The sequence below is a fragment of the Salmo trutta genome, chromosome 18 (genome assembly GCF_901001165.1).
Source record: "Salmo trutta chromosome 18, fSalTru1.1, whole genome shotgun sequence".
NCBI lineage: Eukaryota > Metazoa > Chordata > Actinopteri > Salmoniformes > Salmonidae > Salmo > Salmo trutta.
The window spans coordinates 45,112,383-45,137,803 of NC_042974.1; the positions used below are offsets into that span (position 1 = coordinate 45,112,383).

The 25,421-nt window shown below is 40.9% G+C and overlaps 1 protein-coding gene across 22 annotated transcripts in view; it reads right to left on the reverse strand.

Annotated features, from left to right (window-relative positions):
- Positions 1-483: 483 nt before the first annotated feature.
- The window catches only part of kcnma1a (potassium large conductance calcium-activated channel, subfamily M, alpha member 1a), a 283,780-nt gene continuing 258,842 nt past the window's right edge, over positions 484-25,421 (reverse strand). For 8 of the 22 annotated variants that reach the window (XM_029698732.1, XM_029698731.1, XM_029698730.1 and 5 more), the window contains 10 exons: positions 24,767-24,991; positions 23,798-23,990; positions 20,616-20,729; positions 18,974-19,057; positions 17,213-17,343; positions 11,883-12,077; positions 11,229-11,347; positions 8,068-8,292; positions 6,646-6,674; positions 484-5,574 (listed from right to left, as the gene is read on the reverse strand). In XM_029698732.1, the coding sequence (XP_029554592.1) occupies positions 5,423-5,574; positions 6,646-6,674; positions 8,068-8,292; positions 11,229-11,347; positions 11,883-12,077; positions 17,213-17,343; positions 18,974-19,057; positions 20,616-20,729; positions 23,798-23,990; positions 24,767-24,991 (1,467 nt within the window). In that variant the 3' untranslated portion in view covers positions 484-5,422. Of the gene's footprint in view, positions 5,575-6,645; positions 6,675-8,063; positions 8,293-11,228; positions 11,348-11,882; positions 12,078-17,212; positions 17,344-18,973; positions 19,058-20,615; positions 20,730-23,797; positions 23,991-24,766; positions 24,992-25,421 lie in introns of those variants that run through there. The other 14 variants (XM_029698737.1, XM_029698736.1, XM_029698725.1 and 11 more) reach the window with 4 other exon arrangements.

Sequence of the window (25,421 nt, forward strand, 5' to 3'; positions counted from 1 at the left end):
ATGGAACATTTCTGGGATCTTTTATTTCAGCTCATGAAATATGGAACCAACACTTTACATGTTGCATTTATATTTTTGTTAAGTGTAAATATATATTTTTTTATGTGTGTGTCAATGTATATGACAGCATCTAGGAAACTGTAGGATCACAGAGATGTAATATGTTCTAATTATATTTCTATGTGTAACATTAGGATAGTCTGCTCTTCTAGGACATCATCCAGGGCGAGACTGTGATGGAGAGAACTTGTAATCAACAAGCTGTTTTGTGTGTACGTTTCATGTTAATTGTTGTATGTATATTTGACCGTTGTTGAATTAAGTATTATTAAACTGAATATTAACACCATGTGATACTTTAGTATATTGTCATTGACTATGGTCTATTTTCTCCCAATGCTGTACAGTGCTTAAGACTAACATGCATCACTGTATGGAATATACACATTTTCTAATGCTGGAAGGAAATGCGAGGAGACGTTCCAGTTTTAGAACACAAATACATCCATTTTAATTTGAGAAAATACAAAAAGAAATCATGTACAATTTATGTACAAACTTTTTGTACAAGACAGTATATTTATCAGCAGATTATATTTGACAGAGTCAGGTAGATCAACTCAGCACCATCAAATTCTCCATATATCTATTTTCGCTTCGACAAAACTAAGTAGGCTATTTCAAACTCCTGATTCCTGCAATGACCATGTGCCAAAGAATCAGATATGTGACATGTGAGAGCAATGTCCTGAATTCCATCTGAACTGACAGGCAGAACCCCCCCCCCCCCCAAAAAAAAACATTAATTTGTATTCTCCATCAAAATCAACTTAAAAACTGCCAACTGCAATTTCAATGTGTTGTTAAGACTTAAATCCCCCCATAGTATTATATATTTTATTACATCTAGTACATTTTCCAGCAAATAAGTTATATCCATCCTTTACAGCAAGAAAATAGTTTAACAAAAATATGCAACAATGTGTGAAGTTTCATAGTCCTGACTCTTAAGTTGACTAAAACACTGACAGGTGGTCTCAAGCACATGAAACCCTGGCCTGTGCTCTCTGTGCATCCTTCAGTCATTCATACCTTCTACCACACAACACACATGTTTTAACATCTCTCCCTGCAGTCTCCTAACAACAAGATAGGTACCTTAGGCTACAGACAGTACGACCAACACAGATGTATGATACTTTGAAGGTTGATGAGCAGTGTCCATGCCCCATGTACCCTTCCCTCCTTTTCAATGCCACTTTTTGCTATAGTGGGTCTTCAAACAGGCCCTCCTTTAGACCTATAGCACTGCCTGGCACTCTACTGGCATAGAGGCATTGATGGCTTGGATGTTCCCCATGCCAGTATAAGATGCCATACTCGTATACATTTACTTCCCTTTCTGAGAGGAACTAACTCAACCCTTACTCAGTTATTCAGAATGAGTGAGTCTGTGAATGACTGAACGATGCTTGTTCAATAACACTTTTCATGGCACTTCAAAACACTCTAAAACTTTAGAGGCGTACATTGCAAAGACTTCAACATCTAATACAAACGTATGATATGGTATAGAGCAGTACCTTAGATTTGTGGAGTATTTGCGCTGGAAAGAGATAAAGCTTAAAAACCTTAGAATGTAAGAACAGCTTTCAGAACAGGTTTCAGTCCAGTGTTGTGATTTTTTTCCAGTTTGAGTCAAACCAGTCACACAAATTGTGGGTACACATATTGAAAAAAACAAAAAAACATTTAGATACAATGAAATGGACTATTCTGTAAGTATGTGTCTGCTTTGGGTTGTGATTTGTACCATTTGATTTCTGAGTAAAGTGGTATTTAAGTACTTCTGAATACAAAAAAGAAAACTCTGTAAACAATCAATAAGCAGTAGTGACAGTTTCAAACAATCCATGGATATTACTATGGTAACATAATTGACTAGAGCTGACAAAATGGAATGTAAACCTGATAAGAAAAAACTATTTTAACAAGAACAGTAAAATTAAGTATGTCCTCTCTTTATTGTGATAAGCCTTGCTGAATTGGTGCTACCCTATGTCTGCATCTCTGTGATGGTTGATATTACCAGGTCAAATTACACCTGCTCTTTCCATTTTATTGTTGCAATGTGGAAAAGGATCTTTAATTTCAAAAGTCTAGTTTTTTCCCCATATATGGCAAATAATAATTTTGTCCTTTGTCAATACTATGTATAATGAATTAAGTCATTGTCAGTATCAAATATCAATTCCCTATTTTTCAGGCTAGCAAGTATATTATTAACAACCCAATTATACATTGATTTTTACTCACATATTTTCTGAAAATAATTCTACTTGCTACAAAGTGTGACGACAATGTAATCACAATTAAAAAATTCACCTCAGGACAATGTCAATGAGCCCACAGTAGAGTTGCAACACACCCAATAAACAGACAGAAAGCTCAGGTCATTTTGCTTCAGAAAGTCATGTGATCTATATAATGGGAGGAATTTACACAACATATTTAGACAGAAATATTTTTTTTGGGGGGGGGTTCTCGCGAATGACAGGTCTTTAGAAATACATGATCTTTTGTCTATATTATCATGGCTATCTGTTCCCTGCAAACAACCTGATGATGGTCTAACAATCTCTCTCTGTCACATAGTTTGAAACATGTCCATGGAGAATGACAGTATACAGTACACACGCACATAAATACTTCAGTGTATCTCTCCTTAGAAAGAGACCTAATTTAGGTCAATCATTGATAGTGAAGGTCACACAGTTTCGCTCTCAGATCCCTACAGATCCTCTGTAGAACAAATGGCTAAACGCCTCAGATCCAGCTTCATGCACCTTTCCGATTGGCTCTGTCTGGGTATTATTTACACCCATTGAAACTCATGTTTGTTTGCGATTGTTTTACCCCATTTCTGTTTGACTCACACATCCATATTCGTATTCACTTGTCGATGAAAATGAGCAGTCTTATACACAGCGATAAAGTTTATCAATACAGCTACAGAGATCCTTCAACTAAGCCCATCTACGTTTTAAGGAGCACTCAACAGTTAAGACAAAAGCTTAGAGTTAAATTTAGGTAATCTCCTATACAATATGGACTTTTAATAAAGAATAAACTTTCAGGGATGATCTTTGTTGCAAAGAGGAGAGAGGACTTATACTGTTCTTCAATGATGCATGTCTAATTATAAGTATTTCAGAATTTATATGAATCATTTTGGTAGGATTATGTTAAATAAAGCAATTAACTTGGGAATAAAAATCTTATATGCAATTATAGGCCTGGTAATATTAATAATGGATTACTTTCATAAAGCATTATTCACTAGGTCATGTGTAATAATAAGTAGAAAATTATTATGCTCATATGGATATAAAATAATCATGTTTGTTTATATAAAGTAGCCAGGTTTAGTTTTCAGTTGGATCATCTGTGACTCCATACCCTCTCATTTTCAAGGCTGCAGCTCTGTCTGGGTTGCTTTTGGATCAAAACAAAATCTGTCCATTTTGAACACACACTTTAGCCTTGACCAGGATAACATGAAGAACACAGGCAGTATTCTCCAGCATTCTTCATAGTCATCAGCGGCATCGTTTTAAACCAAACTATGATTGAGCTTTTCCATAATGTTTACCTACATAGAGTTCAGAGGTGTTATGATGACATCAGGATTGGCAGTGGAGAACATCCAAGCTCTTTACTGCCTCCGTTACCAACCCTGTGCCAGGCAGTGGCTCTGGTCAAAGGAGGACCCATTGATGCCCATTTTACGCAATATGTGGCATTGCTTCTCCAAATGTCTCAACAAACAAAAAACATTCAAATGATTTGCTTATTTTTTTTCATTCTTAAATCCCAATTTTCGCCAAAGATATCATGGTAAAGAAGGTTTGGACTTAAAAGCTTTCCCTAAAGTTTTAGGGCACACAGCTAATGTTTGTAAAAAAATTCAGCTCAATCATAGTTGGTGTATTATTGGTGATGTGACTAAGTATAGAAACGTGTTTATTTAGTTCATTAGCTGATCCGCAACCCCCAGACAGATCTAGTTCCTATTTGTCTTGGATGATTGTAGCCTTGATCCCACATGATGCTCCCCCAGAGGCTGAACCACCATCACAGACACACTGATGGAGAGATGATGATGATACCAATTTATGCATTTAACTCAGATGTACCACCAATGTTCTTACTGAGGGGACACGTTGCTGCCATGTACAGTACACACATTGCATGTACATACCATATGCATCGTCTGTCCACACAAGGGACAAGAGAAGGCTGTCTTTTCACCCCATTCATGTTTTCGCCAGGGAAGAGACAAGGTTGTCCATTCACCCCTTTCATGTTTGCACATAAGGGATAGGACAAGGTTGTTCTTTCTTCCCTTTTATGTTTTCAGTTTAAGGTGATCATCTGCGCTCTATTGTTATAGAAGGGCTCAGGGACATACCATGCGATGATAGGAGCTTGAAACGCCGTCATAGACATCATTATCATCCATATTCATTGTGATATCACCAGAACTGATGTAGGTACAGTGTAGCTATATACTCTGTCAGCCAGCTTATCCAAGAACTGTCTCTTACTGTACTCTGAGTCTCAAGACACCTGATTTTCAATATGATCCCATTCTACAGGACTGGAATGCATTCATTGATTACTCAACAGTGTGATGACATACAGTAGCATACCCTAAGCAGTGACATAATGGATCTTTCCACATTACCACAGTACATCTCTCCAAATGACAAGCAGCTTTTCTTTCATTCAGTGAATCAACAACCAAAAAGCTGACACTTTCTGTGATGGTAGTTGTTTTGGGTAGATGTCAATGTTTCAAGTCGTTATGTTGCAAAAGAAGGTGGTCAGTTTTTGTGCAAATAGAACAGAAGCAGATAGGGAGTATGAGTGGTGAGCGGTGAACCCCAGTGGGTTTTGTGGATCTTTTGGAGAGGTTATGATATTGTGATGAGAAAACTGCCGCGGCCCTCATCCTCCAACAACCAATAGTAACCTCAGCTACAGTAGCCATGGAGTCTGGTCACACAAAGATGTGAACTATTGCAAATAATGACAGGAAGTACATTTTCTTCTCTTTTTTCAACTCTTAAAATAATTTCAAAAAGTGCTAGGGGGGTGAACAATCCTTATCTGATTGTCATTATGTACATCTCTATGGAAGATTGATAAATAAAACATTGTCCATTGTAGAGCATGGAAGTAACATTAAAGGTATACACATAGGAGGTCCCTTCAAGTTGTGGTGTTTATGTCAAACCCTTGATCTGTAGAATGAGTGGGGACCAATGAATCAACATCATCATCCCCGTTCGTCATCTCTCTTTCTCTCTTTTCGAAAGAGCGTCCAGACTTCTCACGAGTCATCAAGGGGGCCTGGTTTTCAGCATTCATCTTCAACTTCTCTGATTGGTGGAATCAGACTGCTAGTGGATTTGTATTGGTTGATTTGGTTGGCCATGTGAGTGCTCATGGGCTTGATCTGAATGTTCCGTGGGTAGGCATTTTCTGGTTCATCTGTAAACCATTTCCTTTCTGCGGAGGGATGGGGCAAAAACCAAGTGTTAGTGTTCAATAATCTACATGGTGTCATGTGATATATTACTGTCTCAGTTTAAGTAGCAGTCTTTTATAGCATGTATGACCATCCAATCCAAAAACGCCATTAGGGTCCATAGGTTTCAGATCAGTTACTTAATTTCAACTTTGGTGAGTGTGTGCATGTATGTCTGTGTGAATGTGAGTGTGTGTGGGTCATTCAGCTTAGTGCTCAGGCTAGTGTGTTACAGCACAAGCGTTTGATGTTTTAAAGCCTAAGGTGAAGTAAGATGTCTGTCGTCTAAAACCACCACAGGGTTATGAGTGCAAAACTTAATGTCTCATATACCTCTGCAATTTAGACTTCATATTTGTCATGCCTTCCCGTTTCGGGGAGGTGTCAGTTTGAGGTTTCGAGCCTACACATATCGATACCCGAGCTATGATCTTTAGGTAATCAAGCGTCGACAGTTTGTGTTAGGTGTGTTATATTGTCCGTGATAGGCAACACCTTGTCTCTGTGGCTCTAGTTGATAGAGTAATACTGAATCTGGATTACTACGTATTTCCAACACTTGGACAACATCAGTCATCTGATCGCATTCAATAGGAAAGAATATGTGCAAACACACAGACCTCTCACACAATGCAATTTGTCTCAAGCTGAAATAAAGCAAACTAAAAAACATGATAAATAATAGGGAAATTATACAAAATAGAGGCTCTGTCTAGAGAAAACAAAGAAAAATCATCATCAGGTGAATTAAAGTGTCAAGGAGGTAAAACAGAAAGATAAGTAGAGGAGAAAGGTTGGACCTCATGCAGTGCAGAGATGGTCCTGGGCATGACAGGGAGAGGGCAGAGGCAGCAGCAGCCATTTTGCTTTCCGTTGTTTGAAAGCAAAACTTAAACTGAGGCGTGATGACTTATCCTTACAGGAAAATAACAAAAACACTACAAAACCTCCCCTTGTCATAACAATCTCCACAGGGACAAAGTTATGATTAGAACCCCACGTTAAGGGTGCTATAGTAATAGTAGGACATGCAGAATCGTTAACTTGCATACCTTGGCTCATTCTATTCATCCTTGTTGCACTTCAGAAAGAGAAGTAGGTAATCTAATTAAGTATGGTATTACAATCTACAAGGCAAATAACACGTCTAAAACACAATCACTGATATGACTGGATCTCTTGCTGTACTCTATGTAAGCACTGACACTGTCTGCAATTTATCAAACCAAAATCCTATTTTCTAATACAAGGCCCCATTGCCAAAATAATATTTTTTTACACTTTTGTATGTTTTATGTTATTTCAATTTACTTACTGAATTGACCCCGACCCTACTTGTCAGATGTTCCCTTATCCCTGTCTACATTTCTAGATACTGAACACCTACAATTCACTTCCCTAACATGCAATGTTGAAGAGGAATTTAAGGTAAATGCTAAGGAACATTTAAAAGGACACTAAGACATTACAATTGATCTGTTGTATTTAATCTTAAGAATGAACCTACAACATCTAACACGGTTTAGGGAGTGGTGTTGGTCGCATGATATGTCTTCTCATCATTATAATCAAATTCTCTGAGTAGCTTTAAAATAATGACTTATCGCTCAATATAACTTAATGTATATATTGTCTTATTCCATACTATGGAAAATATATCAAAATTAAAAACAGAACTAAAAATAAGCATTTAAGATTGAGAACTAGGAACATGGACATGCGATGACACAGAACAGACACAATAACCAGACAGATGTCCACACAGATGGTCGAATGATGTTTCTCGTTCATAGATAACCTGTAAAGTTTTGTCTATTTAAATCGTGTTACGTTAAATCCATAACCATGCCATACTGTTTGTACGAATACCAACATATAAGAAGGCTATACCAATACGAGTCAAATTATAGTGTCGTATAGAAACTAACATCTAGCAAAAAAACTGCTGGCATACCAGTCACCGGCTTGGTAGCAAGACAACATATGAGAGGTCTTTCTATGTCAAGGTTCCTCATCTTCTTTCGGTGATATCTTGAGTTCTTAAATGAATGCTCAAATACAGGTTCAATGAGGTCAGCGGGAAATAAGAAGTGTTTTCTTTTGCTCTACAAATATTATTTGTGAAAATAACATCAACGTTTCCATTAATGAGATCATGGTAGCTATGGAGGCAGGCTGAGAGCAAGGACCACATGCTGATGGTTATAGAGCAAACATTGCAACAAACATGACGTGGACATTCAGCACAAAATCTCACAAACAAAACACAAACCCCAACAAACACACAGATATGGATAATTGACCCAAACAGTGTCTCACACACACGCGCATACACCCGCACTCAAACACACTCTGGCCACAACCTTACATAGACACAACACCCACACCAAACTTCGATCGGGAACGCATACTACTCATGCCCGAGCAAACACAGACAGACACACACACACACAACAAACATTTCATCCACCTACTTCTGTTTGTGGCCGGCCTCCCGGGCCTTGCTGCTGCGGTTCTGCCGGTTGGTGGTGGGGATGGAGTGGACAGATGAGCTCTTTTTGCTGGAGGAATGGGAGGAGTGAGAGCTGTGGGAGAGGCTGGCCCGGGACTGGCCTGCATTATGGTCAAACTGCATCAGGCAGAAGATCAGGTCTGTGGGGACCAGCTCAAACTCATACGGAGGGTTGGTGATCACATACCTGTAGACAGGACAGGAGTTAGTGGAAGACAGAACCAAACAATACTGTATAGTCAGTGTCTATTTGCAAATTAGAAAGTTAACAGGGTGTGGTTGAAAACGAATCAGTTACAAGATTTGAAAAAACGATTTATTTCAAATCAAAATGCTTCTCTGTGTTAGACGCCTGAAGGCAGGCCGCCCATTAAGCAGGATTAGGCAGCCGACCTAGAGCGGCAGATTGAATATGGCGGCATTTTGCGGGCTAAACTGACCAAGACGCACCTCCAACTAATCCAATTAATCAAATGGCCACCGGGCTATTTACATTGACCCCCCCCCCTCTCCATTTGTTTTGTACACTGCTGCTACTCGCTGTTTATTATCTATGCATAGTCACTTCACCCCTACCAACATGTAGAAATTACTTCAACTAACCTGTACCCCCGCACACTGACTCTGTACCAGTACCCCCTGTATATAGCCTCATTATTGTTATTTTATTGTGTTACTTAAAAAAAAAACATTTTTCTTTAGTTTATTTGGTAAATATTTTCTTAACTCTTCTTGAACTGCACTAGTTTGTTAAGGGCTTGTGATGAAGCATTTCGCGGTAAGGTCTACACTTGCTGTATTCGGCGGATGTGACAAATAAAGTTTGATTTGGATTTGATGCCGTCCAATGATAAGCAGTGCCCACTTTGACAACAACAGGGGCTCAAAATATCTATCTTGTCCATGCCCAGCGCACCTCTCTATGGTGCTGTTGGAGAGACGCAGCACTGCGGCACTTCACTAACACTCCATCAAATTATGTAGCCTACACGGTAGAGAGTCTATAGCCTCTGTGGCCTTTCTGTAGCCTACAGGGTGACCCAATTTATGACAATGTCATGAGACAGACACTTTTTACATAATGTGTATTTGGTAGCATTGCCTTTAAATTGTTTAACTTGGGTCAAACATTTTGGGTAGCCTTCCACAAGCTTCCCACAATAAGTTGGGTGAATTTTGGCCCATTCCTCCTGACAGAGCTGGTGTAACTGAATCAGGTTTGTAGGCCTCCTTGCTCGCACACTCTTTTTCAGTTCGCCCCACAAATTTTCTAAGGGATTGAGGTCAGGGCTTTGTGATGGCCAACCCAATACCTTGACTTTGTTGTCCTTAAGCCATTTTGCCACAACTTTGGAAGTATACTTGGGGTCATTGTCCATTCTGAAGACCCATTTGCGACCTAGCTTTAACTTCCTGACTGATGTCTTGAGATGGTGCTTCAATATGTCCACATAATTTTCCTTTCTCATGATGCCATCTATTTGGTGAAGTGCACCAGTCCCTCCTGCAGCAAAGCACCCCCACAACATGATATTGCCACCCCCGTGCTTCACGGTTGGGATTGTGTTCTTCGGCTTGCAAGCATCCCCCTTTATCCTCCAAACTTAAGTTCAATTTTTGTTTCATCAGACCAGAGGACATTTCTTCAAAAAGTACGATCTTGTTCCCATGTGCAGTTGCAAACCGTAGTCTGGCTTTTTTATGGCGGTTTGGAGCAGTGGCTTCTTCCTTGCTGAGCGGCCTTTCAGGTTATGTCGATATAGGACTGGTTCGTTTTCCTGTGGATATAGATACTTTTGTACCTGTTTCCTCCAGCAAGGTCCTTTGCTGTTGTTGTGGGATTGATTTGCACTTTTCGCACCAAAGTACGTTCATCTCTAGAAGACAGAACACGTCTCCTTCCTGAGTGGTATGACGGCTGCGTGGTCCCATGGTGTTTATAATTGCGTACTATTGTTTGTACAGATGAACAATGTACCTTCAGGCATTTGGAAATTTCTCCCAAGGATGAACCAGACTTGTGGAGGTCTACAATTTGTTTTCTGAGGTCTTGACTGATTTCTTTTGATTTCCCATGATGTCAAGCAAAGAGGCACTGAGTTTGAAGGTAGGCCTTGAAATACATCCACAGGTACACCTCCAATTGGCTCAAATTATGTCAATTAGCCTATCAGAAGCTTCCAAAGCCATAACATAATTTTCTGGAATTTTCAAAGCTGTTTAAAGGCACAGTCAACTTAGTGTATGTAAACTTCTGACCTGTGGAATAGTGATACAGTGCATTATAAGTGAAATAATCTGTCTGTAAACAATTATTGGAAACATGTGTTGTGTCATTCACAAAGTAGATGTCCTATCCGACTTGCCAAAACTATAGTTTGTTAACAAGAAATGTGTGGAGTGGTTGAAAAATTAGTTTTAATGACTCCAACCTAAGTGTATGTAAACCTCTGACTCCAACTGTATAATATAATCATCAGTGGTGTAAAGTACTTAAGTACAAATACTTAAGTATGTTTGGGGGTGTCTGTACTTTTACTTCACTACATTCCTAAAGAAAACAATGTAATTTTTACTCCATATATTTTCCCTGACACCCAAAAGTACTCTTTTCATTTTGACAGGAAAATGGTCCAATTAACACACTTATCAAGAGAACATCCCTGGTCATCCCTACTGCCCCTGATCTGGCGGACTCACTAAACCACAAATGCTTTGTTTGTAAATTATGTCTGAACGTTGGAGTGTGGCCCTGGCTATCCGTCAATAAAAAATTAAATTGTGCCGTCTGGTTTGCTTAATATAAATAATTTGAAATGGTTTATACTTTTACTTTGATACTTAAGTATATTTTAGCAATTACATTTACTTTTGATACTTAAGTATATTTAAAACCAAATACTTTTAGACTTTTACTCATGTAGTATTTTACTGGGTGACTTTTACTTTTACTTGAGTCGATTTCTATTAAGTTACCTTTACTTTTACTCAAGTAGAACAATTAAGTACTTTTTCCACCACTTACAATCATACAATTGCTAATATTAAAACAGCTAATGTTGTGACACTAACTGCCTTGAGAGGTGAATGTTACATGTTAAAGATACACAGCGACGGTCTCACCGTTTGGTACACTGGCTAGGCGTGGCGAGGTGAGCGTCTCTCAATCTGTAGATTCCGAAGCACAACATGTTGTACGTCTTCAACGCTTTACAGAACAAATCTCCATAGCAACCGCCGTCCTGGAAAACAACAAATAACAAAAAAACATCTGGGTGTGTTTGCTAATAAAGTGTAATCATTTATCTAAATGACAAAATAATTCAAGTCTTTGCAAATGTCAAACTGCAGTGCCCTTGATAAGTTCTGCTGAGTGTTTTTGGGGAGATAACAATATACAGTGTAGAAAATGTCCTTTAAATCATGCAGGAAATGACACAAAACAACATCCTTTCACTTTGTGACATGGCCCTTCAGAATCTGTCCCCTTCAGAATCTGAAGCACTATTGACAACAACTGTAAAACATTTAACATGAGATATATAAACAATACACCGATAAATTAAAAAGTAAAATAACTTGTGATATTCTCAGACAGTTGCATTATTCTTTTCCATAATACACACCAGAACCCTCCCTTCCTCCTCCTTAACAGAGCCCTCTTGCGTGTTCTCTGTTCTTCACTTTGTATTAAGTGCCGCTAGGAGGCGAGCAGGCAGGATTGGGTGCTACTGAGGAGTGCCAAAATGTGTCAGCTTGGTTTAAACATCCACTTACCCCCAAGTCGGCAAAGGGCCCGTCATAGAGGGCTAGCTGGGCTACACGACACCTGTCTCGGTTGGCCAGTGTCTGTGGCGTGCTGTAGCCCCCTCGCAGGGCGTTCTCTTCGGCCAATAGAGCCTCTAGCTCCGGGGTGGCTCCCCCAGTCACCAGCGTCCGGATCAGGGTGAGGATATTATCGTTGAAGTATGTCTGCGGACATGAGAGGATGTGAGATCCGTAAGTAAGGAGACGCCATTAGAGCCACAACGGTAGAGAATATGTGGCAGATGGAGAAGGGGAGAGATGGGGAAGAATGAGGAGAGGTTTGGATAATAGGGAGGGAGGGAGAATGATGAGGAGAAAGGGTTGGGAGAGAGGGATTGGGAGGCATGGAGAGGAGTGGCGGGGAGGGGATAGGGAGAGATGGGAGAGAAATGAGGAAAGATGAGGAGGGATGAGGAGAGAAAAATCGAGAAATAGGGATGATTAGAGAGAGACATGGAGTGGACGCGCCCCATGTTATCTAGACCCCGGGCCTGTCTCTTCATACAGGCCAGACAGAGAGGTGAGGAGACAGGGCAGACCAATTACAGAAAAAGGTTTTCTTGTACTGGAACTACTTCCATTTGACATTCATTCACCAACCTTGCTTACCAAGACAACTTCTCCTCATAGACTGGTTTTGCAGGTTTCACATCAATACCATTTCTCCTTTAATAAAATACATTGAAAAGCTGAAGCAAGCATGTTGATAATGCATATTGTTCCAACAGGTATAGAAATACAATAGCAGAATAGAAGCTCTAGTGCTCTATTTTAACAAACCTAACGCAATAGTAAATCTAAGCGCTGGCGGTAGCGCTGTAGGTCTGGGAATGTGTTTTCACGAGCGCAATACCTGCTGGTGGCCCGAAAGGCCTGGATTTTGATGAACAAACAAGTCATAGGTGTGACTTGGGCTTGGCCACTAACTTGTCAATCAAGGTGTTCCATTGCTTAATATTGTATGCGTTTGTCTCAAGTTCTGTAGGTTATTGATGGTCTTTGCGTTGTCATCTACTCGTCTGGGGGCAAGGAATATTCTTGTCCGAGTCCATTGTGAATTGATAATACAGTTTATTATATTGCATAGGCTACAGTAACAACCGATCGCAACAGTAAAAAATGTAGGCCGGCATTGTAAAATAAGACTTGCCTAGTTAAATAAGTGTTAAATAAAATGTCTCGGGTGTTGACAGTCACCATTGTTGTATTTGGCTTTAACAAGTACAGGCCTTTTGTCATTGCACTTCTTCTCAAATAAAAACTACTAGGCTCCCGTAAAATGTATAGTATGTGTGAAGCACATTCTCAATCAGCAAGACATAGCCTATGCCTACCGTTGATACGGCATTACAGGACTGAATCATTTAAAAACATTTGGAGGAGCGCATGTTTGGAAATTGGGATGGATACAAGCCGAGCACTGCAGGTAGGCTTAAGCGAACTGTGAATAATGCAAAAGCATGACGAGTAGACCATTTAAAACCTTTTATGGACAGGCTACTCCTAATGCATGGCCAGGATAACAAATACATCCGACGCATTATTGTGAAAGCAGCTTTCGTTAAAGTAGGGTAAAGATAGCCTACTGAGGGCTTGGTTTTTAATTAAACTAAATGGAAAACAAGCAAGTGTTACAGAAAAATGTTTTTAAATATGAGTGTCACCGGATAATCTCATCTCTCGTTCTACATGTCCAGATGGGCATCTGGACATGTAGCCTACATGGAGGGAGTTTAATAACAGGAGTAAAAAAATGTAATAGCCTACATAGATAAAAGGGGATGTCCGCTCACAGTTTTGCCGCTGTCAAACTTAATCTTTTAATAAAGCTTTGGTGATTAAGATTCATTTCAAAGCGGTCTCCCCAGCTAGCACAGTGGATCTGGGCCGATTCCGGCTGAGAGTCAGACTCGGCTGATGTGATGTGGCCCGAGTCTGGGCCGCCTTCGGCAGTATTACTTATGGCTTGGATGCGGGGATTGAGCTAGGGATGATTCCGGTGTGAGTTATCTGGCCCAAATGTATTACTTGGGACTCGGGCCGATTGAGGCTACTCTCTGGCAGATGATTACACGGGCTGCTTTATATAATTCATATTTTATTATTTTCTCATTGTTTCGGTGATCAAAAAATACAATTAACATTAAATGAAATTCTTTAAGAGTCCTGTGCAGTATTTTAGTATTTTGATACTTTGTTGATGGAGCCTCCCAAGTGGCACAGCGGTCTAAGACACTGCATCGCAGTGCAAACTGCACCGCTACAGATGCTGTTTCAAGACCCGTGCTGGCCGCGACCAGGAGACCCATGAGGCGACACACAATTGGACCAGCGTCGTCTGAGTTTGGGGAGGGTTTGGCCAGCCGGGATGTCCTTGTCCCATTGCACTGTAGAGACTCCTATGGCGGGCCAGGCGCATGCACCCTGACACGGTCACCAAGTGTTTCCTTTGACACAAAATGTTTTTTGTGGATGGGTATAATTTGTATGCATAAAATGTATAAATAGTAATATTTAAAATTACTAAATCGGGTAATTGTGTATACATTTATTTAAATTTGCATCTGGCCGCTTCTGGGGGGGTTCTGGTAAGATGCCGGCAAAGTCGGCTGAATTCCGGTAGACAGAAACAGCCTGATGTACTTGGGCCGATTCTGGGCAGTCATTCATTTTGATTCAGGGCCGAGTCTGACAGGCGATTCCGGGCCGATTCAATCAGTTCCAGCCCCCTGGAAGAAGGCCGCTTCTGGGCCGATTCCTCATTGCTAGCTGGGTCACAAGCCAAACCCTTTATCGATCCTGATCCTACTTGGCGAATGCATTGGTCGGGACAAAAAAACAGCCTTCACTGAGAGGAAGGGAGGCTATGCTTGTTTTTTAATGACATGAAACGAAATGGGAAAAAACTGTTTGTTTCTAAATATGAGGTTTACGGGCACAAAAAGCACATCTCTTGTTCCATTCGCATATGGGCACTGTGTGACACGGCTGGATAGACTGTGCTTCCGTTGTCAAAATCCATGCCATAACTAACCTCGTTACAGATAAAACCAGCTTTCGGTTGGTCTTAAATATCCCCAGATATTGCCACCCCTCCCACGCAAGCAAGCTCATATAAAATAGGTAAATGACCAATCTGGCGCTATGCTTTAACAGGCCAAAATTGCAAACGAGCGTGTGTTTGACAATTTCACTGGCTTAACGCCAGCCGAAAATAGAGCCCCTAAAGTCCACGCTAACACAGAGTTCCTATTTTATGACTGATGCCCACCTGAGCATTCTAGTCAATGCATTATTAATTGTCACTGATGAAGATATATAATTAAAAGTGCATTAGAGTGGCTTGGAAATACAATTACATTTCTAAAGGAGGCAAATCATTTTTAGTGAAACCTTTTGTCATAATTTTGATGTCACCAGAATGACTTTAGATGCAGTATAATGTTAGCTAGCTAGCATAGACTGAGTCGAGACCACCGGATTTCAGATAGCCAACGTTAACATTGCTACCCTTTTATTTTCTATACACATTTTACTAGCTAATGGCAACATTGCCATCTGTCTAAAATATATTTTACGACATGATAATGATAGCAAACTTTTTTCCTACTAAATATTTGCCTACTTTAGCAATGTCATCGTATTTCCAGGCTGCTATAGTGCAATTTAAGCAAAAAAATGACTGGGTTTATCACGACTTTTGGGCACCACTATGGCAGAGGGCGGCTTGATAACGTTAATAACAATGGTACTTTGTAGGGCAGTTGGTATAGCATGGCACTTGTAACACCAAGGTAGTGGGTTCAATTTCCGAGACCACCCATAAGTAAAACGTATACACGCCTGACTGTAAGTCACGCCCTGAGTGGCAGCTCTTCTCCCCAGGCTCCTGACAGCTCTGTGGAGAACCATGATGGATGAGCGCTGTCCATTAGCCACCATCACCTCTGACCACAGACAGTGTGTGTGTGTGAGGGCTACTCTGCTCTCCTCTAACCTCACTCATGATGTGACAAGCTGGAATTAAGCCATCACAGCACCAGAGGGGAGTAGCGATGGTCGGAACAAAGTCACAAGATAATACTTTTTCCGTATCTTGTCTTCAGGAACAGGGCTGACATTGTTGGAAGATGAAAGTGTCATATGTGCCATTAGAGGGAACCTCAGCACATTTTTACAAGGCACACCTGTTAATTGAAATGCATTCCAGGTGACTACCTCATGAAGCTGGTTGAGAGCATGTCAAGAGTGTGCAAAGCTGTCATCAAGGCAAAGAGTGGCTACTTTGAAGAATCTAAAATCTAAAATATATTTTGATTTGTTTAACACTTTTTTGGTTACTACATGATTCCATATGTGTTATTTCATAGTTTTGATGTCTTCAGTATTATTCTACAATGTAGAAAATAGTAAAATAAAGAAAAATCCTTGAATGAGTAGGTGTGTCCAAACTTTTGACTGGTACTGTACCTTGTTAAAAGATCTAATAAGCCCCTTGAAAGTTCGTTTCGTGACATTTTATATGAGGAGTGGTGGCAACAACTTCCCTTTTGATGTCAGTGGAGCTGGCAGCGCTGTCTGATCAATGTGGCATTTCATTTACCAACTTCTGCCTACTCCGTATTGCTACCGCGCTGAGCAGATCTTATGACGCTACCACATCCTTTAAGTCTACCCCTTGTGTGTGTGTGTGTGTGTGTGTGTGTGTGTGTGTGTGTGTGTGTGTGTGTGTGTGTGTGTGTGTGTGTGTGTGTGTGTGTGTGTGTGTGTGTGTGTGTGTGTGTGTGTGTGTGTGTGTGCGTGCATTAGTGTAACCAGCATTAGAGACAGCAGACATGGGTGCAGGTGAGTAGACATTACCAAGTATACACTACTGAGTTTACAGTCCTTAGTATACAGTACTTAGTTAAGTATGCACGTCTTATGGTAAACCCACTATATGTGTATTGTCCTGTGGCTGCTGTCATCTTGTATGAAAGACTCAAAGCCAATCACTTCAAGCCCTGACTGTTGCATCAGTCAACTGTTTCCCTCCTCAAATGCTGCTTCACACTATGGCAATAATAGCCACTAGCCTACCTAAATACAATATGAATTAAAATATGGATTAAATATATATTTAAATATCGATAAAATATAGACTTCTATTTTACAAAAATGTCTCCTGGCGACTTCTACCCCGTACATGAGAGACATTTAGTATGATGTTGGATTAAATAAAGGATAAATAGGATAAATGATCTAGTGTATACTAAGAACTGTGTAAACTGAGTAGCGTATACTTAGTATTGTCTACTCACTGCACTCATGAGAGAGTCCAGCACGCTGACGGCGAAGGCGGTTCCGCAGGCGAAGGGCTGTGTCAGGTACAGCTCTGTGTCCGGGTCATCGTCATCATCTTGGTCCAGGAACTGAACATTGGAGTCGTTCACTGAGAGAGGGGAGACCCAAAACACAGTCAGAGAGAGAGAGAGGCCAAGGAGGACACAGCACAGCATGCCAAACACACACCCACACACACACCTGAGGACCAGAGAAGTAGAGAATCGCTGGGTGACTTAGCTAGGGCACTTTTGTGTTGGTGAGCTGTGAAGTGTTTTTATGACCCATTCAGTCAATATAAACCAATATTCCTAGTTGGAATCCAGTGTTAATGTTCCTAGTCAACACCCAGTCTTAGGCCCTGACCGGAACAGAATCATTCACTATATTAGAAGAAGACACTTACGGGTCCTTCTATGACTCAAGGGCATATATTCTCACAGGTCTCAGGTCTGGAGGTACAGAATAGATAGTGGTGTTTGAACCAAAGCGTTATGGATTTGGCATTCATGGTAGATGCACAGTACATTCCGTCATGAACAAACCATTTCTGTAATTGCATTCAGGACATGGATTTTACCTAGTTGTGCGAAACACCTCAATCCACCATATTGTGGTTTTTATATTCAAGATGATATTGTGCATGTTCAGGTGAGAAGATCATGCACATAATGTAACATGCATTTTAAAGCTTCATTGATATCTCAGATAAGAAAATGTGTGGTCACATCGTCACCTATTGAGATATTGAGGTAATTACCTTTTCCTGAAAGTCAAATGATTATTTAAAACAACAATAATAACATAGAGCTGTGGGGTAAATTCACATAGCCACAGCCTGCTTTTAAAGATCGAAGTAATACGACATTTTGAAATTGTTAATGATGAAAAAGGTTCAAATCATAACATGGCCAGGGTAGAAAAATCTCTTTCTGTACTGTGTAGAATATTGCTAACCAGAGGAAAAGAACACAAGATTGAACCATATAAAAACAAACTTTCAACCATTCGTAAAGATGACTTTCCCTAGTAGAACCGTCTGGTCTTTATTTAACCTCAGATGAGAGGGTTCTCTTTCTAGCGCCAGTGGACAAGAGCCTGAGATCCAACTGCATTTGAAAAGAGGCTTCACACAACACAAGCCTTTCTTTGACTCCTTCAACATCTAGGCTTAGGTAAAAAAAAAAGAAGCAACAACCCAAAAAATAAATAAAAATAAACATCTTAAAGGGAAGGTTTGATCTATAGTTTTTTGAAATATGATTTCTTCCCAGGCTTCCTCTGTGTTGCAGAGGAACAGACATGTCAGTCAACCAGACAAGGGGGCTGATGATGCAAACGGGCCCAGGCCAAAGAGACTGAACCAGGAGGTGGTGGGGTGTTGAGGGAGGGGTTGGGGTCGGGAGTGGGGTGTGTGCTATGAAAACAACCACAAGGACAGACCGAGCAATGATCAAAGTGCCGGAACGATGCTCTGAAAAAAACGAAACGGAAAAAAATCATTAAATAAAAGGCCAAAACAAGACAGTCCATTTTTCAACCAGAAACCGAGAATTAAAAATAAAAAATGTGTTCAAAGTGAAGCCATGGGAGCAGCCAGCGAGGACCTCGGCTGCAGCCAGATACATCAAGACAAGATGATAGAGATAGAGAGAGAAAGAGAGAGAGCACGAGAGAGAGAGAGAACAAAAGAACGAGAGATCGGACGGCAGCGAGCGGAGGACAAAAGCCTGGCTTACCCAGCTCAGTTATCATTTGTATGTTGATTCCACAGTTTTTTTCCTGACTGAATGAAACCAAAGGCAGTATTTTGCCAGGTTTAGCTAATGACAGTAAGACGTGTGGAGAGCAGAGGGGGGAGAGATAGGGTCGTTATTGGAACAGCTTCAAAGAGAAGAGAAAAGAAAGGCAGTTCTGTCTGAGACCACGCATCATGTCAAGCACAGGATTAGACACTGACTGTATGTAAAGGTAACCATGGTTGTCCATGACATGCAACTACGGCACCAGAGATTAAAGTACATAGCCCAGATGCGACTGAACCATACCACTAAAACACAAATTGCCAATTTGTACGGCTTTTAAGACACCAAAGGGATTTACAATGTTGTATACATAAACCAACTTTATGTGACTCCATCAAATTGATCTTGCAATTCAGCCAGCTTCTTAACATTTTCCATTAGACTTGCATCTTGACTATGGTGCTGTAAACTGACAACATTGACACTACAATTATAGTGTATAGTTCCAGAGACTGATGTGCCCCACTTTACTATCTTTCTATACTCAGAGAGGAGGATGACAATGTTAGTGATGCTGGCACTAATAACCAGGGCCTGACACTATATGTGGGGGTAGAATTATTGTAAATCAAATATAGCTGAAAGTATTCCAAATCAAAACGGACCTGTGGAATTAATTCATATCCTACCAAATACTGCAAGAAAAACCTGAATAGCTACACTTGTTTTGTTGATTACATATGTAGTACTCAAGAGTTTGAAGAAAGAGAGGTGAGAAAACATTCATGCTGCTTCATGTCCCTGTTTCTCTCTGTCTCTATCTGTGCCTCCATCCATCTCTTAGCCTCCTCACGCCTCAGTGCTTTCTAATTGGGTCAGAGGGGAGAGATGGAGACAGAGTGGCCAGTCTCTAGTGCATTAGTCAGGGGTGAGAGAGTGGCTCTAGTGGCCCTGGTCTCTGGTGCTTTAAAAGCCCTCAGAGATGTGAAACTTTCATGAGTCCCCTGGACCACATGGAATACTAGAGAATACAGCCAGCGCCATTGTTATTATTAAATGCACCCATTTTGCTACTGTGGCACTTTTTAGCTCTTTTTACTCTCTCCCTCTCCATCAGGCTGTTAATGGACAAATGGGACCTGGAGGAAGTGAGAGTGTTCTGACTTCGTAACGAGACATATCGGCTAGAACTTACACAAAGAGAGTGACATCTGAAATGAAAACAAATGCTCAGTTTTGTATCTAAATCCATGCAAATCTCAGCCAGTCACTAATCGTTAATCTTTATCATCAACATATCGCTAGAATTAGTCAACACAGCCATAGAAAATAAAGAGTTCGGCCAACTAACCTCCACATTGGCATCAAACGTTCCACAACAAAAACATTCAAACCTGCATTCTAGCCAGAATGCAAAAGAATGTCCACCGAACTGTTGGAGCCAACATGGCGGTCCTGAAGATTCTAAATCTCTAAGTGAGTTGGCCAAACCCTGTGTACAATGTCGCAATATTTTCCCAACAGGCATATGACATCACAACAACCAGAAAGTGGTTGAAATGATATCATTATGACATTGTTTCAACATGTTTTACCCGCTGGGATCTATCAGTAAATGGTTAGTTGTGTGTCTCACCTAGTTCAGTGATGATGGGGATGTTGGCGCCGGTGGTGACGGAGGCCTGGCGTACTAAACCATGTACTGGACTGCTGTCTGGAGATGACCGGTCCATTCCAGGAGGCGTGAAACCTACACAGAGCACACAGAAGGATGCACACAAAACCATTGAAACTAACAGCAAGAGCTAGATACCCACAAAACAAGATGTACCGAAACCTACGTCACGCAGAAAAAGCTGTATTTATACACAGACTGACACAAAACCATGATATATTCCATTGTTGAAAGCGATGGCACAGAGAAACAACAATACAGACGGATACAAGACAATGAGATGTAATATTACAGCACAGAGAGAAATACACAAAACCATGAGATATCACACTGATATCACTTCACAAATCACATACCTCAGCTTCGGTGAATGAAAAGGTCATATGTAATTTTGTAAAAAAAAAACTGTAAACTATAATCGAAAAAAAACAAAGTGTGTTGATTGACCATACACAGTCCGTCAAATAACTTAGTAACACTAGACTATTCAGTAAAAGCTGCTGGGCTTACTGACTGAGATGGGCTCTTCGTATTGTTCAGAAGTGCAGATTGAAAGATGTGTAGACAGGGACGGGGAAAATGATGCAGGCGCTTCCTAAAAATGTCAATATGGATATTGTGCTTTTAGGGGTCAGCTGAGAGACACATTTAGCATTCGCATCTTTCCATCAACCTGCTTGCCTTCCATACATTTTATATGCGCTTCATTTTGTTACCATAAAATTGGCGAAGTGGATCCTGAAAACCTTTTATCGGGAAAATAACTGTGCGATTCTCGACCATGAAATACAAGAGGCGAGTGATGGGTATGAATTCACATGACTTCACATTTTTGCATTTCCTCAAAGTGACACAAACGCCTTAAATCAGTAATGCTTGATACATAATGCATGACCTGTGTTGTGACATCCATCATTTAGTGCTGACTGAAGCAAAACGCCACCTCATAGTTCTACAGCACTGCAGCAACAAAACAACGCACAACGGGAATATATTCAGGTCACAAAGTTTTAAAACAAATGTTCGACATTGGAGAGTAGATGGGATGGAGGGGTTGGGGGGCTGTTTTACAGTACAGAACAGATCTTCTCACCCTCCTCACTACAGAGGACAACACCAACAGCTCGGCATTCATCACAAACTACAGGCTAAACTGCATTATCTACACTCTTGTTATGTCAATTACTGAAACTGGGGATCGGCACGGTTTCTAGCAGTCAGAGACTGGAAGATCACTCAGAGTATGCTTCATTTTGTTGACATCTATAAAATATTACATTTATATCTCCTGAGAATGACAACTGGGTTTTGGATATTGCCTCTAAAAAAAACATTATTCTTACATGATCACAGTAAACAAGAAGTCAAATATACAGTATCCAATTGTGAAAGTACTAACAATGGATAAAGTGAATACATGAGATTTTCCAACAGAGAGGGCAATGCGTCAAAATCAGTTCGGCTACAAGTGACCAAAAGTTAGATGGAGAAAACTGGAGAGTTCTACACAGATCATTGACTATCAGTCAGATTGTATACCTGAGTGGATTCATTATAATGCCTTGACTGCATTTGGCATGTACTTTTCTAGACTTCTAATACTGACAAACAAGAGGGAAATAGATTTTCTCACAAAACAAAATTGTTTTACGGCTTCCATATCATGCAGTAGCAAATGCATGCGTGTGGGCTACAGACCCCCCCGGGAACAACTTAGCTCTGCGGTCTACAGACTACATCGTACCGTAGACCGCAGCCATGTGAACGTCTCCCTAGCGATACAACTCTTTACTTATTCATGTGCACCTTCTTGCTTTAAATTTCACACCCCACATCTGAACAGGATATTGTCAGGGAGGAAGGAATCCACAAAGCTACACACTGTGATATATTACACCTGTGCGTGTGTGTGTGCGTGCGTGCGTGTGTGCATGCATGTGCACTCTTAAACTGCAATATTTATCAGTGGAATGGATACAGACGATGTAAGACAAACTCATTGATAACAATAGGCTTCATCAATCAACCGCTGTGACAGGCCTTTGGTTCCCAACCTTTTACGGTCACTGTACCACCAACTGAATTTTGCTCTGCCCGGAGTACCCCTGAAGTACCCCCTTCGTGCATTTTTACCAGTAAGCCTATGACATCATGAGTCTTATCAAGTACCCCCAGGGGTTATTGTACCCTTGTTGGGAACCACTGGTGTAGGCCCTCCATGTCTGTGAATACTGCTCCCATGAGCAACAGAGACCTCCGATTTAGTCTGCTCATTGTGACGACAGCACATCACTCACTCAGACCAGGAGAAATAATTGCATTCTCCTAAATCATGTGGAAGTGCTTGGCATATTACGCATAAGTTCGTTGATCTATCTATGCATAAGATTCAGTCCCTCCATTATTTTCTGATCGTAATTTTTGTTGCCTTCTCAACAATCCCCCGCCTATAATGCGATGGTTTGCAAAATTGACCAATCGCTGTGCTATTACCACATAAAACAAAAAAAAGAGGGCTTGCAATTGTAACCAATCACTGCACTTTTACCTCATAAAATGGTTCAGTGAAGCCACACATCAACACATTTTTTCCCCTTAACAGTGTATTTCCTGGCAAATTGGGATACAATAATTGAAAATCGACATACAAAATGTCAGAATTGCTGCAGCAAAACCAAGCATTTGTGCCCGCAAATATGACAAAAACACACCGCAGGATCCTGGAGGGACTGATTAATAGATGAATGGAGGAGGTAGAGGATGGACTGCCATGAAAAACAGCTGAAGAAGGCTGTCTGGTGATTAGTACTGGCTGGTTAAACATGATGACACCTGATGGGATATGAGGCTTATCTGTTTGTCTGAACGCATCAACAATCTGTTCCACTCAGCCTGCCAGACAGACAGACACAATAACAACAGTGATGTGGTTTCACATCATTAAAGGATATTATTTACGAGGTTGAACACCACTTTCCATTTAATTTACCGTGTTTATTTACCATTCTTAAAAAAATAACTGATTTAAGTGGTAAAACTATCCTCTTCCCTCATCTCCTCTCCTCCTCTCTTACCCTCAACCCTGCAGCCAAAACAGAACAGTGCAGAACAGTATTGTATCTTGTAGGCCAGTCAGTCTTTACCTTGGGAGTTAGCCTGCAAGAGCCCGATGCTGTCGTCAAACTGCATAGACTTGATGTTGAGCGACGCCAGAATGCATTCCTTATCCTGCAGCGAGGCGTCGTCGATATTGTTCTGATTGGCCGACAGTATCACGCACATGTCGCAGAGGTTGATGTTGACAGCCCTTAAATCTGCACGACTTAATGGCGTACCCTTCAGGCGCGGTGAAGAAAAGAGACGGACAGAGGAGAGAGAAGAAGGGGGAGAGAAAAACTAATTAGAGACTAAGTGAGGGGTGCTTTGGGAGATTAGATAACAAGTATTGTAGTTTTAGCGGCAGTGACATTCAGCTGATCTAACTGGGCACTGGGGAATTAGAGACGTGGACTAATCTAAAGGGTAGCGGGCGCTGAAGGCTAACAGCCTTGGTTTCTTAGGGCTCTCTGATACTCAGTCAAGGAAGCATTAACAAGCTCTAAAGCAGGCAGCCATGCCAGACTTTCACATCTGAGATGGCCAAGGAAGGGCAGCTGCAGTGCATTTTAACTCCGTATGAATAGGCAGGATTCGCTGCTGTGAATTGATGGAAGACTGAATTCAGGAACTGGTTGTGGAATTGACAAGAACAGCCACAACAACAACCACGACAAATCACAAACAAATCCACAAAGGAAATACTATATCACTAGGTAATGCTATACTGCTATTACTGCTTTATCACTGCTTACAGTCATTTTACCCTTCACCTTAGATTGTTTTCATTCAGACAGTGCGAGGCAACAAAGGGAAGAGATCTCATACGTCAACTGAGATAAGAAAATACAAGTAAACAGTCTCAAAATAACAACAGCTGGGTTTGGTATTGAATCCTGGAGCGTTGTTACACTGGTCTACTCACAGATAGTCTGATCGTGATGGCATTGTAAGTACATTATGTTGTCAGTTGTATAACTTTGGCTTGTAACCGTACATATTACAGTGGTACTCACAGGTAGTATGGAGACCTTGGGGAAGTTATGTAGAGTTTCCCACTCTCTCCTCAGGTACTCCAGCGAGCCCACAAACACTATGGGCTTCAGCTCGTGATAATGGAAGTTGCTGGCTCTCAAAGGCATCACCAAGTTTCGCAGCCCCACTAGAGCGGACGTGACATCTCCAAATATACAGACCACTACATGGCCGCTCAACACCGTCATGGATGCCTCACTCCGGGTCTGAGCAGGGGGAGAGAGAGAGGGGAGAGAGGGGGAGAGAGAAAGAGTGAGAGGAGGGAGAGAGACATGGAGACAGAGAGAATATTGGGGCATGAGAGAAACAAGAAAGAAAGAAAGAAAGAAAGAAAGAAAGAAAGAAAGAAAGAAAGAAAGAAAGAAAGAAAGAAAGAAAGAAAGAAAGAAAGAAAGAAAGAAAGAAAGAAAGAAAGAAAAAGAGAGATAGAGGACAAATGCATAGCAGTCAGAAAACAGAGAGGCAGAGTGCTGATGAGAAACCTTGCAGCCCCACCCTTGAGGTGTTAGGCTCAAGGTGAACCCGGTACAGTTCAATGCAGTTGATACACTAAATGGTCAAGGAATAAGGTGTATAAAACTGCTTTTCAAAGCCATGCTTGTGGTGGTTTTATACTATGACCCAGTACATAGAAAA